The sequence below is a fragment of the Rhamphochromis longiceps genome, linkage group LG23 (assembly GCF_057381845.1).
Source record: "Rhamphochromis longiceps isolate RC_006_pf linkage group LG23, R_longiceps_female_GT1.1, whole genome shotgun sequence".
NCBI lineage: Eukaryota > Metazoa > Chordata > Actinopteri > Cichliformes > Cichlidae > Rhamphochromis > Rhamphochromis longiceps.
The window spans coordinates 29,792,048-29,806,889 of record NC_140578.1 but is presented as its reverse complement, the minus strand read 5'-3'; the positions used below and the strand labels follow the sequence as shown (position 1 = coordinate 29,806,889).

At 39.8% G+C, this 14,842-nt stretch overlaps 2 protein-coding genes across 4 annotated transcripts in view; one reads left to right on the top strand and one right to left on the bottom strand.

Annotated features, from left to right (window-relative positions):
• ncam2a (neural cell adhesion molecule 2a) overlaps window positions 1-14,842 on the bottom strand; it is a 473,690-nt gene that overhangs the window by 129,745 nt on the left and 329,103 nt on the right. For both annotated transcript variants that reach the window (XM_085397463.1, XM_085397464.1), the window contains exon 4: window positions 1,761-1,904. In XM_085397463.1, the coding sequence (XP_085253589.1) occupies window positions 1,761-1,904 (144 nt within the window). The remainder of the gene's footprint in view (window positions 1-1,760; window positions 1,905-14,842) is intronic.
• Window positions 9,312-11,542, top strand: LOC146642351 (uncharacterized). 2 transcript variants are annotated; one of them, XM_085397466.1, is made up of 5 exons: window positions 9,312-9,462; window positions 9,797-9,888; window positions 10,267-10,461; window positions 10,550-10,626; window positions 10,883-11,542. In XM_085397466.1, the coding sequence occupies exons 1-5, from the start codon at window positions 9,312-9,314 to the stop codon at window positions 11,520-11,522; spliced, it is 1,155 nt and encodes a 384-aa protein (XP_085253592.1). In that variant the 3' UTR covers window positions 11,523-11,542. The 2 variants fall into 2 exon arrangements, with proteins under 2 accessions (XP_085253592.1, XP_085253591.1); XM_085397465.1 differs by lacking the exon at window positions 9,797-9,888 and having other exon boundaries at window positions 9,326-9,462.

The window sequence follows — 14,842 nt, the reverse complement described above, 5'->3', positions numbered from 1 at the left end:
GAGGCACTAATCATGGCAGCACAAGAACAAGCTCTGAGTACAAGATCCATAGAGGCTGGGGTCTATCACACCAGGCAAGACCCCAGGTGCAGGCTGTGTAAAGATGCCCCAGAGACAATCCAGCACATAACAGCAGGGTGCAAGATGCTAGCAGGCAAGGCATACATGGAACGCCATAACCAAGTGGCCGGCATAGTGTACAGGAACATCTGTGCCGAGTATAACCTGGAAGTCCCGAGGTCAAAATGGGAGATGCCCCCAAGGGTGGTGGAGAATGACCGAGCTAAGATCCTGTGGGACTTCCAGATACAGACGGACAAAATGGTGGTGGCTAACCAACCGGACATAGTGGTGGTAGACAAACAGAAGAAGACGGCCGTAGTGATCGATGTAGCGGTTCCGAATGACAGCAATATCAGGAAGAAGGAACACGAGAAGCTGGAGAAATACCAAGGGCTCAGAGAAGAGCTCGAGAGGATGTGGAGGGTGAAGGTAACGGTGGTCCCCGTGGTAATTGGAGCACTAGGTGCGGTGACTCCCAAGCTAGGCGAGTGGCTCCAGCAGATCCCGGGAATAACATCGGAGATCTCTGTCCAGAAGAGCGCAGTCCTGGGAACAGCTAAGATACTGCGCAGGACCCTCAAGCTCCCAGGCCTCTGGTAGAGGACCCGAGCTTGAAGGATAAACCGCCCGCAGGGGCGTGCTGGGTGTTTTTATATATATATATATATATATATTTGTTTTGTTTTTTTAACAGGAATTTACCTTTAACACAAGATTAAACAGATACATTATATGCTTATAAACAAAAAACAGATAACTTAAGCAGATTTAGCCAGAGGATGAGAAAATGAATAACGACATATAACCAATGCCAGGAAACTGTATTTCTGTGTGTCTGAAAGAAAAAAAATACTGAATACCGCTATCGGTCTCCTGTATTGGTCACGCACTAGCCTAATACAGTTAAATATTTGTGTGTTATTAGGCAGGTAGTTTTCAGCACTGGAGGCTCCTACTTCTGTTTTGTTAGCCATCTTCTTCTCCTTGGGACTTTGCACATTTGTGGGCGTGCAACTCAATCAGCGTGACCATTGACAGGAACGATGTATCATGTATTCATGCATAAAGTAGAAAACTGCTCTTTACTACTCTCAGTGGACAAAAACCTTTACCAGGATTATATTATATATGCTACTGGCCTGTTACCAGTTAACCTAATCACATGAAAAATGTTCCTGCAGCTGTTTCTTTTTAGCATTACTTAATCGCCCTTTGTCGCCCCTGTTGCAGCTTTTTTTGAGACTAGTTGCTGCCACCAAATTGAACATGAGCAAATATTTTCCTTAGAATGGTGCATTTTTCTCACGTTAAACACTTGATATGTTTTCTGTTTTGTGCTCAGAAGATTTGAAAAACTTTGGATTCTACTTTTATTTATATTTTTACAGTATATAGCCTCTCAAATTTTGGGCAATTACAACTCAATTACTTTTAAAGAACAGTCATTGATACTGATCTTTGATTACCTACTGTAATTCAGACTTCACATCCCAAAACATAACTTTATATTGTGTCCCTGATCTTGAGGCCTTCTGAATACCTTTGAGCTAACCTAACAAGCCATTCTTTGTTTGGTCACTGCAAATGACAGAGCAGTAGGATGTAATTTCCCACGGCAATTAAAAAAAACAAAAGAACAAAACCAAGAAATGTAATGAAAAAAGTCTATACGTGAAATCAGGGGGGGCAAAACTTACTGTGGTGCTCCTCAGTGATCTCTTTGTCCTGGTAGTACCACACCACCACGGGCACCGGGGAGCTAATGACATCACACACAACTTCTGCTGTCTCACCATAGCGGAACTCCTGCGGTGACTGAACATCCTGGAATGTCAGCCTCTCTGCAAGATCAAACAAGATGGAGATTGAACAGCTTTTTCCCCCTCTCTGAGCATTCAGAACAGACAATTTATTGCAGGTCTGAACATCAAAAGGAAAATAAGCAGAAATTGTTGCGCTTTTACTGCCCTCTTAACTCATTCACTGCCAGCCATTGGCAGTGAATGAGTTAAACCCATTGACTCATTCACTGCAATTGACGGCTATAGACGTCAGTGGCAGTGAATGAGTTAACTATGACTGTTTGGAGACAGAACATAAAGTTAGGGCTTTAAAAAAATTGTTTCCTTCCACTTGTCTTAATCTTGGCTGTATCCTGTGAGGAAGGAGTTTGACATTTTAAAGTACTTTGCTGTATTTCTTGATAATATGGGTTAACGTGTTAGGGTGACCTACTAGCTGCTCATCTTGTGGCTAGGCAAGAACAGTCCCTTCAAAGGTACAACAGCTTTTTTTGTTTCGAGAATACAACTCTTGAATTTGTGGCTACGTCCACACGTACCCGGGTATTTTTGAAAACGCAGAGTTTTCTATGTGTTTGCACCTTTTGTCCACACGTAAACGGTGTTTTCGGTCACTGAAAACAGAGATTTTTAAAAACTCCGGCTAGGGTGGATATTTTTGAAAACTCCGTTTTTGCATTTACGTGTGGATGAGAAAAACGGAGAAACGCAGAAAACGCAGCATCAAAGGTGTGAGCCTTTTTTGACGTCACACTGTGCGCCACGTTATTGTTTCGGTGAAATGAATTTCTACAATACTATTGCTGTTACTTGTAGTCTCTGCAGTGTTTAAATGCTTACATATACACACACAGTTACTGTCCCTCCATACATACCACTAGGTTCTGCTTCTCTGCCCCATCCTTGTTTACTATTTCTCACCGAGGCTTCTAGACTTCTGATTGGCCAACATTTCTACACGGTTAGGAATATATCGCCACCTGTTGCTTTGGCATGTTCCTAGCAGCGTTTTCCTTCATTTCTGCGTTTACGTGTGGATGTGATTATTTTTTAAAACGAAAACGGAAAATCTCAGTTTTCAAAAATACCCGTGTACGTGTGGACGTAGCCTGTAAGTATACAAGAAAAAATGCAGCCATTATCTGAAATCATGAAGTCAAGTAGCACATCTGAATCAATTTATAGCCTAATTTGCAAACGGATTTGATGGTAAGGAAAAAAAGCCATCTGTGATTTTAGCACAGAAGCACCACATTATCACATTTCTGCAGAAATGGGAAAAAAAAAACAACACGCTGATATGGATGACTTAATAGCTGCTATCCACTAGTTCAGGGGTGGGCAATTCCAGGCCTCGAGGGCCGGTGTCCTGCAGGTTTTAGATCTCACCTTGGGTCAACACACCTGAATCACATGATTAGTTCATAACCAGGACTCTGGAGAACTTCAGGACATGTTGAGGAGCTAATTTAGCCATTTAAATCAGCTGTGTTGGTTCAAGGACACATCTAAAACCTGCAGGGACACCGGCGCTTGAGGCCTGGAGTCGCCCACCCCTGCACTAGTTCCTAGTGCAGCACTTAAATTATAAATAACTTCATAATTTAAGTGAACATTTGATCTTTTTTGCAAATGTAACCACCCATCCTACTTCTTATCCAATAATTGGCGGCGGGTGGTGTGGCGGTACAGTGATTAGCATTGACATTGCCCAGCAGATGGCTTCCAATTCAGGCTGACGACTAGCTTAAGTGGTCATTCTAAATTAGCCACAGCTCTATGGTATTGCATCACCTGGCTCCACAGTAAAAAAAAAAAAAAAAAACAGCAATGAAAGAGAGTAAGAACATAATTTTTCCACTATGACAAACTGTTTTTTTTATATATATAAACCATGTTACCACAATGTTTTATTGGGTGCAACAACAAATCTGAGTTAAACAGATTTAACATAAGATTAGTTAAGAACGACTGCCAATTCATTCTGAGTATGACATCAATGTTTTGGGGTTTTTGTTTTTATTTATTTTTTTCTTTGGGAATCTTCCAAATCGTCCAGTTTTTTGGATCAACAAACCAACAAAGGGATGACAGACTACCAGTGTTGGTCAAGTTACTTGAAAAAGGTCATCAGTAACTAATTACTGATTACTTCCCCCACAAAGTAATCCCATTACTTTACTGATTACTTATTTTCAAAAGTAATTAATTACTTAGTTACTTTTAAAAAACACGATTTACAACCTGAATAGGTGATAAAGCGATAGATCTTTCAGCCCAATTCTACTTTTTCTACATAACCCATCATACAAAATGTAATCAAATGGAAAAGTCCCTTTTTAAAACTTGTTTTATTAGTTTTAATCTTTTAACTTTATGCATCAAGCAAAAATTTAATTATATGCAACATTCTCTGACTGGAAGAAATTTGTTTAACATTTAATAATAATAATAATAATGGATACTTTATTGATCCCCATGGGGAAATTACTTGTTTTTCTCTGCATTTGACCCATTCACTCAGTGAAGCAGTGGGCAGCCCACTAAGCAGGCGCCCGGGGAGCAGTGTGTAGGGACGGTACCTTGCTCAGGGGTACCTCAGGGTAGCCGTTAAGTGGATTCGAACCGCCGACCTTCCGATCATGGGGCGACCACTTTACCTACTGAGCTATCCCTGCCCCCTATTTTTAAACCTATTTTCTGCACATTCCAGCACATAAAATATATATTTTTTGTGTGTTTACACTCTCTCTTTCAAATAGATGCAAGTAAAACACAGCAGGAAATAAATAAAGTCAAAGACTAGCGGTCCTGTTGCTCTATTTTCACCTGTAAAGCAGGAGTAGGGTAGGCGGAGGTTTGCCCTGGTGCAGGTGTGCCGCAGCGGTCAGTGGAAGAATCCGCGAGTTTCTCTGTGAATTTCTCATTACGTCGTAGCGCACTCGGTGTTTGCTTGGAAGTTTAGGGGGTTTTTTCGCTGTAAAAAGAAATTTCCTTCCCACGCACAACGGACACTAATGTTTTTGTCACTTTTTGTGGAATCAAACTTAAAGTAAGGTCAGTACTTCCACGCTTTAAACTAGAGATGGCACGATACCACTTTTTTATGTCCGATACCGATATCATAAATTTGGATATCTGCCGATACCGATATGAATCCGATATAGTGTTTTTTAATCAACAAAACAGTTTTTTTTAAATATCTTGCTGCATTTTGTATAAGTTCATACTCAAGTTTAAAACAACAACTACACTAAAGCTATTCTGTTATACCTGTATGCAAAAAAAAAAAATGTTTCATAGTTCAGCAATACTGATCAATCTAATAAACTTAAACCTACACCATCCTCCCTATTCTGGTATTTTAAAGAGTACTTAGCGTAAATATTAAGCAACCTAACTAATAGGGTTCCAACTCCCAGCAACAACAAAAATAAATAAATAAAAAATAGGGAACCACCCCTCACGCTCCACCTCATGATGCTTAATCAACGTAATCAACCTTAATTTGATGCAGTGTGAAAAAAAATGCACAGAAATCAATTATTTTTCAAGAAATATTAAATAGATTCAACATCTTTCTTCAACAAAATTGCAGACTGCACAGATGGTACCTTCCCAAAGGAAAAAGTACTATAGCTTACTAGGGTATATATATTAGACTTAATAGTCACTATATACAGTAATTGACTTCTATTCCTTTTACATCAAATTAAAACTAATTAAAATTAAAAAACAGATAATTATTTATTAAAAGCTAGACATTTTAAATGAGAATAAGAAAGAAAAGTATGTCTTTGTGCCCCTTTTCCCTGTTCATGCCCTATCGGCCCCCCTGGCTAAACTTTGCTAGATCCGCCCCTGCACAGTTACCAGCGTCAGCTACGTAGAAAAAGATCCTGGTGTAGAAAGTAATATTAAATAAATTCTAACAACAGCTTATCAAGCTTAAACGTGCTGCTGTTGTTCAGCCGCTGGTTTCCTCATTCTGGTGCAAAGTGGGCCAAAAACAAACAAGAGAGACGGACTAGCGACAGAAAAGCCAATCAGCTGATCATTGATCAGTTTCATGATTGAAGTAGCAGCAAGAAGAGGCAGTCGCTTGTTAAGCTTAATGCAGGAATGCTTTACAAACATTCAGAGATGGACTTACACACTTGCTTTACTTCTCTCGGGGATAACTTTGTCGGAGATGAAATGCCGGGTTGCTAGCGAAGCTCCACATGCTATCCAGACCACCACAGGTCCCGCATGCCACAGCCGCTCTATCACGTGATGCATACTGCTCCGACGTTCTGAGGTGAGTTACGGCGTGTTGCAAGTTTTGTGAGGTGCTTTCGTGATATTTAATGGATCGGATAACATTTTTTATTTTTCTCCAATATCCGATCCAGTAATTTAGGTCAGTATCGGACCGATACCGATACGTAATATCGGATCGGTCCATCTCTACTTTAAACGCTGCATGCTCATACTCTCTCCTGCACTCATTAATGATCCATTGTTGATCTGCACACAGCTGTTGTCACGAACGTGGCACTCGTTTACATCACTGTCATGAGACATTCTCGCAAAAAAATCACGGTTTTAGTAACGCAGTAACGCAGCGTTCCTACGGGAAAGTAACGGTAATCTAATTACCGTTTTTGCAATAGCAATCCCTTACTTTACTCGTTACTTGAAAAAAGTAATCGGTAGCGTAGTAATGTGTAGTCTGCCCATCTCTGCAGACTACACATATGGAAAAGAAATAGTAAAAACTTACATGATTTACTCATGAAAGTGGCCACTTTCTCATTACTTTCATACATTGTTTTAGTAAGTATCCAAAACATACAAGTTTCATTATATAATTTTTCAAGGGATCTTATATCTGTTTTCACTCTTATATGCTTTTCATACAAGTTTTACACAAGACAGATATATATAAATCTTATAAAGTTTGTATCTTTTCCATATGGGTACAGACAGGATAGAAGGCGAGCATTCCTTCCATGTCTGAAGAACCAGCGAATGTGAAGTTTGCCAATCAGATCCACCTCATCCAAGACACTACAAACATAAAAAACCCAGAGTTTGAGGTGTCTTAACAGGACTTCACATACAACAGGTGACATCATTGTGTCAGTGTGACAGACCAACACTGCTATCCATAGGACTATTTCAAAACTATAATATTATACAAACCCAGCGTGCACACATTCACTGTTGACATTCAGTGCTTGAATTCTCAATAACACCCCTTGTGTGCACAACAACCACGTTATTAAGCATAGCTGTCATGTTAAATAATGCCCATTGGTTCCCACCGAAAGCATTTGGAAAGACACGCAGGAGAAAAATTATGCACAGTGCAAACTGACGATGAGCTTTTACTCTGAAAATCAAACAAAGCAAAAGCTTAATCCCTCCTTGACTGTTTTTCTGGGACACAGATAAGGCAAGTGTGATGAAACAGCACCAGGTGACAGCAAAAAATAACTCGCTTTAACTTGCTGCCAGTTATAAAAGAATCAATGAGCAGAGTTATTCTGCAGCCTTACTGTTTGCAAAATTTGACAAAAGCACAGGCAGGCTTTGATTCACTCCATCTTGGTTTCAGCATTCTTTAATAGGTTCCCCTTGGTGCTTGTTTAAAGCTGTGTCCTCTTCCTGGCAAACATTGGGTGTTTTACGAGGACGCCGTTCTTGGACCAGCATTTCCCCACAAAGATCTCACACGAGCTCTCGTCGAACCCCACTTTCCTTGGCTTTTGATGTGTGTTCGGGCTGGCTCTGCTAGCGCCGCAACCACCTGCTATCACCTGCGTGCTATATTGTGAGGGTGTGAATAAATCAGCTACAGCTCCTCTATCAGTCCCTTCCCTTAGTGAGGCTTCAGCATTAGCATTTTGCTCTGTGATTTATGCCAGGCTGCTCCCCAAAATGAGCTTTCACTCCCCGGCTGCATCCTCCGCCTGTGAACGTGTCTGGCATCTCAGTGTCTTCATTAACTTCAAGGATGCCTTTGCGTGATTTTGTCATTCACTCCGTTGGCTTCTTATCATCCACCCTCCCCTCCATATGTGTTCTTTTTATTTGCAAAATCTGCTTTCTCCCCCTCTGCCTCCCTCTCAGGTTTGAACATTCTGGTGTCACTTGTTCCTTCTGTTTGTATCCATTTCCTGTCTCTTTTGTAGTCGTGCTGCTCTACAAGAGAATCAGTAAGGGAAACATCCTCTCTGGAGTAACACTCTACTGCACACTTGACACTGGCGAATTGAGAATGTACTCAGTACTCTGGAGTTTCTTTGCTGTCGTTCGTAGACACATCACTGCAAAGATAACTGTCTGATAAGCTGACGAGCCAATTTCCCTGGACCTGCCTCAAATGTGAGACAGATTTGTTTCTGTGTGTTCTGGCCAAATTAGCTGGTTTTGGAAAATGAGCTTGTGCAGCATTATTGCGTTGTCCATTAATAAACTAACAGGAAATGAAAGGCTTAGACATTGTACTGGCTCACTCTATAATGACTATGAATTTTCTGTCACTGAATACAGTTGAAAACAGCACCATATTACACCAGCTAATTGATGTTGCGGCTTTTGTCACCAAAATAGGTTTTCATGATTTTGTGACAGTAAAGGGTTTATCTTGAAATAAGAATCACTTTGATGCTTACATTACTTATACTATTTTGACTGCATAAGTCTGGTTATGCTAACAAGTACAGGTAAACTGCTTGCAGTACAATATAAATACCCTGATGGTGTGGAGGGTGGAACACTATTATAGGCCTTAATGGATTCCATTTTAGTTGGCAACAGAGGAGGGATTACTAACTATTTTCGGTGAGTAAAAGGACATGAGAATGACAATTACTATGCTACCTAGCTAACAGCTAGATAACATGTGTTACATGTGACCTTGCATGTCGTCATTCTTCATTAGCAGAAGAATTTACTGTTAAAGAAGTTGCATACATTCACGAAATGTGACAGCTGACTGAGTTCTCCAGGCTTCTTGAATGACATTCAAAGTTTAACTGTTCATCTGCCAACATGATTCCATGCTGCTTTAATAATGTTGAGGTCCGAGCTCTGGGGAGGCCAGTCAATCACTGATAGTGTTCCTTTGTGTGTTGTTCTATGCAGCTTTGATTTTACTGAATTCCCAGTGTGTTTGGGATTATTTTTGCCAACCAGAAACTTTCCAGATGGTATTGCATGTTGGATCAAAATGTGATGGTACATTTCTGTGGTTGTAATTCCATCAGTTTCACAAGATCGCCAACACCACGATTGGATTCATCAGTCCATAAGACCTGTTGCAACTCATTTTCAGTCTGTTTCTTTGTAATTTACCCTATTTCTCTCCCTTAAGAATACGGTAGCTTATGGACTACTTGCACTAACACTTCCGCGTTCTATGTAGTCCTGCCCCAGTGCTTCCGGTGCGGTTAAACCATGGCGATGTTCTACACTCGCTGCCTACAAGAGCTCCCAAAATTGAACATCACCGATGTTCATCGGATTTGCAGAGTGACGACTACCCCCGCCAGCAAATTAGATAAAGGATTTAAGTTATATGCTGCATCATATATACACAACTACGAAGGTAAGAAAACGTAAATTAACCGACAAAGAAACGCTAGCTAACGTCAAATGCAAACACTACGTTACTCCGCTATGTCCTTCATTTGATGTCAGTTCTCTACATTACATGTTTTCTTAAACGGTGTTTTATGTCGTCCTAAACTATAGTTGAGGTTTTCTTAACTAATGTCACTTTTGTAGTTAGACACTGTTATAATGGCGTTAGGTAGTTGGCTAACTATGGAGGTAGTTAACTACCTAATGCTACTCTTGCTAAGTGTAAAATATATATGTTTAAGACATGCTGAAATGAGTAATACAGAAATAATGCTAATGGTACTTGTATCTTTATTCAGTGTCCAATAAAGACAGGTTGTCAGGGGAGGTCGGTGTGAGAGCCCTGTGCTACAGGTCAATGAGGAAGAGTGAGGCACCACACAGACTAAGTGTAGGCAGGAAGCTGTGTAAAGTTGTTAATCCCCGTTCAGTGGGGTTCAGTTCATTTAAGCATTAGTTAAGTTCATTCCTAAAGGCCCATCAACTTGAATGTTTTCCTTGTCTCCCTGCTTTATCACTCCTAATTTGACTAGTCAGATAGTTAAATCAACGTGTGTTTGGGTGATCAGAAACATTTGACAACAAGTTAATACTGCAAATATACACAATCTAAGTTATTACAGTTATCAAGCATGGTTAAGTTGTTTTAATAGGGAGAGAAGGAAACACTAAGCATTCAGGAGGGTGCGTAACCATAACACTGAACTATGTTCCTGTTCGGCTCTTCCATGAAGATGTTACATTTTTAATTTTCGTTCTTTCTTCTTAGATTAAGCTTCTGGATTCATCGCCGGTGATACTGACACATAGCCAGTGCTCCTGTGTGGCAGGCGCTGTTATGTGCAATCACACAGTGGCACTGCTCTTCCAAACAGCACACTACTCACAACTCAGAGTGCCGGTTGTCCCCCCTGTGCATAGCTGCACGGAATCTGAACAGCAATGGCACAAGCCACGGACAGTGGTAATTTAAATGAGGTTAAAGTTTTTGAATTAGTCCATGTTTACATATGAACAGCAACACCATCCATAGTAAATGTGTCTTCTGTTAGGGTGTGAAGCCAGGACCCATCAACTCCATGATCTTCACTAAGCCAGTACCAAATAGGATGGCCCAGACTGGAGTACGGTAATTACATTTGTAAAATTTGGTTTCACGTGTTACAAATGTATGTTGCTATTTTTTTCATACATACATGTGTCAGAATAGGTATTAATTTACATACAACATTACACTTTCTGAAGACGGCTAACTCAGTCATGTACATATACATCCCAGTCTCTAACTTATGCACCACTGTTTTACACCTTTTAGTTTTTAGTTTAGTTGTTGTTCAGTATAACAACCTTCTTCCTTACATTATTGTCATTGATGTTTTCTTTAGGAGTGGCTTCTACAGAGGCATGGTGGGTCCGTTACCAGATCCCTGCTTGTTCAGAATAACGGAGGCATATGCAAAATTTAATATTGAGGACAGGCCACTTGTGACCACAATGAACATGAGACCTGACAAGCCCCTTGTGGAAAGTGCCTTTGGGCTGGTGCAGGAGGGCAGTGTTCTGTCATATCAGCAGCCGGTTTTGACAACCCGGTACATCACACTACACCGCGATGCACCACCAACACCGCACTTGCCTCTGGAGGGGTATGACATCTTGCCATCAGATTGTGTGTTTGTGTGCTCAGAAGAAGAGCTTCTGCATCTGAAAAGCTTGTCTGTAACTCTGGAAATGGCTCACAAAATAGAGGAAGCTACACGTGAGCAAAGCTCTTCGTCTGAGTGGCATCAGCTCTGCAGGCCCAGAGTGACTGCCTCTAGGTTTCGGGAGGTGTGTCACGTCAGAGGCCAGAGCTCGGCCGAGTCACTAGCAGAGCGTATATTGAAGGGAACAAGGCAGACAGCAGACATGAGGAGAGGAACTGAGATGGAGCCTGCAATAGCAGCAGAGTATAGTAGGCTAATGAATGTTAACTACTCACCCTGTGGTCTGGTCATTCACCCCATTGCTTGCTGCATCTCCTGATGGTGTTGTTTTTGACCCCAATGAATCCCATATGGAAAAGATATATATAAATCTTATAAAGTTTGTATCTGTCTTGTGTGAAACTTGTATGAAAAGCATATAAGTGTGAAAACACATATAAGATCCCTTGAAAAATTATATAATGAAACTTGTATGTTTTGGATACTTACTAAAACAATGTATGAAAGTAATGCGAAAGTGGCCACTTTCATGAGTAAATCATGTAAGCCTTATATGATTTACTCATGAAAGTGGCCACTTTCATGAGTAATCACATATAAGTTTTTTACTATTTCTTTTCCGTATGGGATACCCCCAGTTTGGCTTCATCGAATTCAAATGTCCCAATGTACAAAACTTTATTGACTGCAAATATGTGCAGATGGAATGTGGTACCCCTAAACTAAAAAAGAGCCACGCATATTACTGGCAAGTGCAAGGACAACTGCTCATCAGTGGGATGCAGTGGTGTGACTTTGTTGTGTGGGCACAAGAGGACTACCTAGTGCAAAGAATATACATGGATACAGATGTGCACAATGCAATCAGAGAAAAGGCAGACTATTTCTTTTTTTACATATATATGCCAAGATACCTGTGTTTGAAAAAATGAACAGTGAAAACAGCAAAAAGAAAAACAGATCCTTCAGGCTGGCTGGAACAAAATAACTGATGTTTTATTTTCAATATATTTCATGAATTCTTTTGTTGTTACATGTTACCTTTATGTGACATCAATAAACTGTTATTTAAGCAATGGCATCAATTTAATTTTTAAAAACACACATTAAAACGTTGAATTTGTGCAGAACTTATTTACATGGTAAGTATTTAAAACTCCATGCCTAGCATACTGATATACATTTAGACAATAACACAACTGAACTGTAGAAAATGACAAATGGTATTTTTGATGTTCCAAAAGCTCAATGTCACTTATGATTTTAAAACGATTTAGTGATTTACTTTATAATTTTGATAAACAGTTTTGTTGAATCTGAATAGTAATATAGTAATATAATTAAACAGTATTATTAACATTAAACATTTGCAATGAATTTGAATTATCAATAACTGCAACTCAACTATCAGCACTCAAGTACCAGTTCTGTAATCAAGTATTGTCAGCTGAGAAGGAAGAAATTCAACTGTAGTGGCCTCAGCTGCAGGTCATTTTCCATAAGTTACTGGCACTGGTGTCTTGGGAAAAATCCATCTTGTCTCACTTAACCCATTTTTTAACTAATGCTGTGTTCTGGTAATTTGACAGCATACATGCCACTGCAAACAGTTGGTTGATATTATAAACAGAGGTGGGACCAAGTCATTGTTTTGCAAGTCTCAAGTAAGTCTCAAGTCTTTATCCTCAAGTCTCAAGTCAAGTCTCAAGTAATGTCAGGCAAGTCAGAGTCGAGTCTCAAGTCACTGGTGTAAAAGTCCGAGTCAAGTCACAAGTCTGAAACTTTGAATTTCAAGTCCTTTCGAGTCTTTAAAAAAAAACAACGAAAAAATAATGTTGCAGTTATATGCTAAATGTAAATATTAGACCATGTAATTTTAAAATCTGTGTTTTTCTCAACACATGACAAAATAGTGAACTTAGAAAATATACACAAATTGTGAAATTGCACCTCTTTAAAATGCAGCTCAATTAAACCTAGCTCCAAGAAAAATTTTCACCGACAGTTCTGAGATAAGCTGCATGTTATTCTTGGATGCGGTTGTAGGACCAGCTTTAAAATCGCATGACAAAAATATCATACACATTAAAAAAAAACTGTATCACCAACGTAGCCTGGACAACATTTGCTAGTTAGATGAAGTCAGCTATCTCATCTTAGCATATTTATATGCATATTTATAATCATACGGTTCTTGGAGTGAGTGCATACACTCATGAAGTTTAGTAACTTCAGGTCACTGCAACAAGCCCAGGTACAGTTTACCGACGGATGGGTGCAGGACCTTGAAATGCACCGTGTAGAACGAAAGACCATCGTACGTATCATAAGTTTACCAGTCTCACAAATCGTCGTCATAAATACACATTCCTTAACCGTTTATTAATAGGACCTTTGAGCTCAACGGTAATCAATTAGTAGTGGAAATAATTTCTGGTACGAGTTACAGAAATGTAGCAGTGACAATAATACTGTATGCTGTAATCGTACTGGGCAATTAGTGATACAAAACAACTGTTTTATCCTGTGAATAAAAGTATATGTTTTTGTCAATGTACCATAATAACAGAAGCGAAACGCAATATTGTGTCAGGACAATTCACTATTTATGCACAATAAATAAAGGAGCATAGCGCGACAATTTCTGTTCAGCGCCAGACTTGCTTGTAACCTATATCACCAATTATGTTGTGAAAATGACGTGTTAACTACAACAGCAGACTGACCTTCGTGTAAATGCTTGGAGCAGACTAACCTGTGAGCTGGAGTGTTCTGGGACGTTATATTTGATCTTTGAATGGCTGCAATCCAGTCGCCTCTTTGTTACTTCGGAAACATGGCTCGAACAATTTCTCTTCAACGACGTAATCCGATAACAACCGATCTCTTTACCCGTCGGCTTCCCGTGGCTGTCATGCGACCGGCTATTGCAGTTAATAATACAACAGCTTCTTGACATTTTTGTGTTTCTTTTTATCGCTGTATAACTGATTTTAATTGAAAGCCTGCGTGCGCTAGTACCGCTTGCCACGAGTTCCCAGAATCCTTTGCGGTTCTACCCGTGAATGACGTCACATTTTCAATCTCTATATAATATGCATGTTAAATTTTATATTTGGGGTGAAATATCAAGTCTTTTCAAGTAAACCGGTTCAAGTCCAATTCAAGTCCCAAGTCATTGGTGTAAAAGTCTAAGTCAAGTCACAAGTCTTAGAACATTTTTTCAAGTCAAGTCTAAAGTCATAAAATTAATGACTCGAGTCTGACTCGAGTCCAAGTCATGTGACTCGAGTCCACACCTCTGATTATAAACATGTGACATGGTAATGATGCTATCAAAAAGTTTGTTCTGTTTGATCCTCCTAATGACTCGCTCCACATGTACCCTGAGTCTGGCTATGGCCTGCGTCTCCTTAACCTGGTATGCTGGCATCTGCTTCTGCTTAGATAGAAAAGGTGGGCAGTACACTTTGCATTTACAACAATCAGTGATTAGGAAGCCCTTACCTACCATCACTGCCATGTCTTCAGTCAACTTCTCAGCAATGCCTGATTGTTTGAATAGTTCCTTGTCACTAACCGAACCAGCATACAGATTAGAGATGAAAAGTAAATATCTATTTTGTTTTCATTAAGACT

Bases quoted from the DNA above. Each gene is read 5' to 3' on its own strand.
- LOC146642351 (XM_085397466.1), top strand. From the start codon at position 9,312: ATGGCGATGTTCTACACTCGCTGCCTACAAGAGCTCCCAAAATTGAAC. The intron at 9,889-10,266 runs GTAGGCAGGAAG...CTTTCTTCTTAG, and splicing joins AGGCACCACACAGACTAAGT to ATTAAGCTTCTGGATTCATC. The intron at 10,462-10,549 runs GTAATTTAAATG...GTCTTCTGTTAG, and splicing joins GGCACAAGCCACGGACAGTG to GGTGTGAAGCCAGGACCCAT.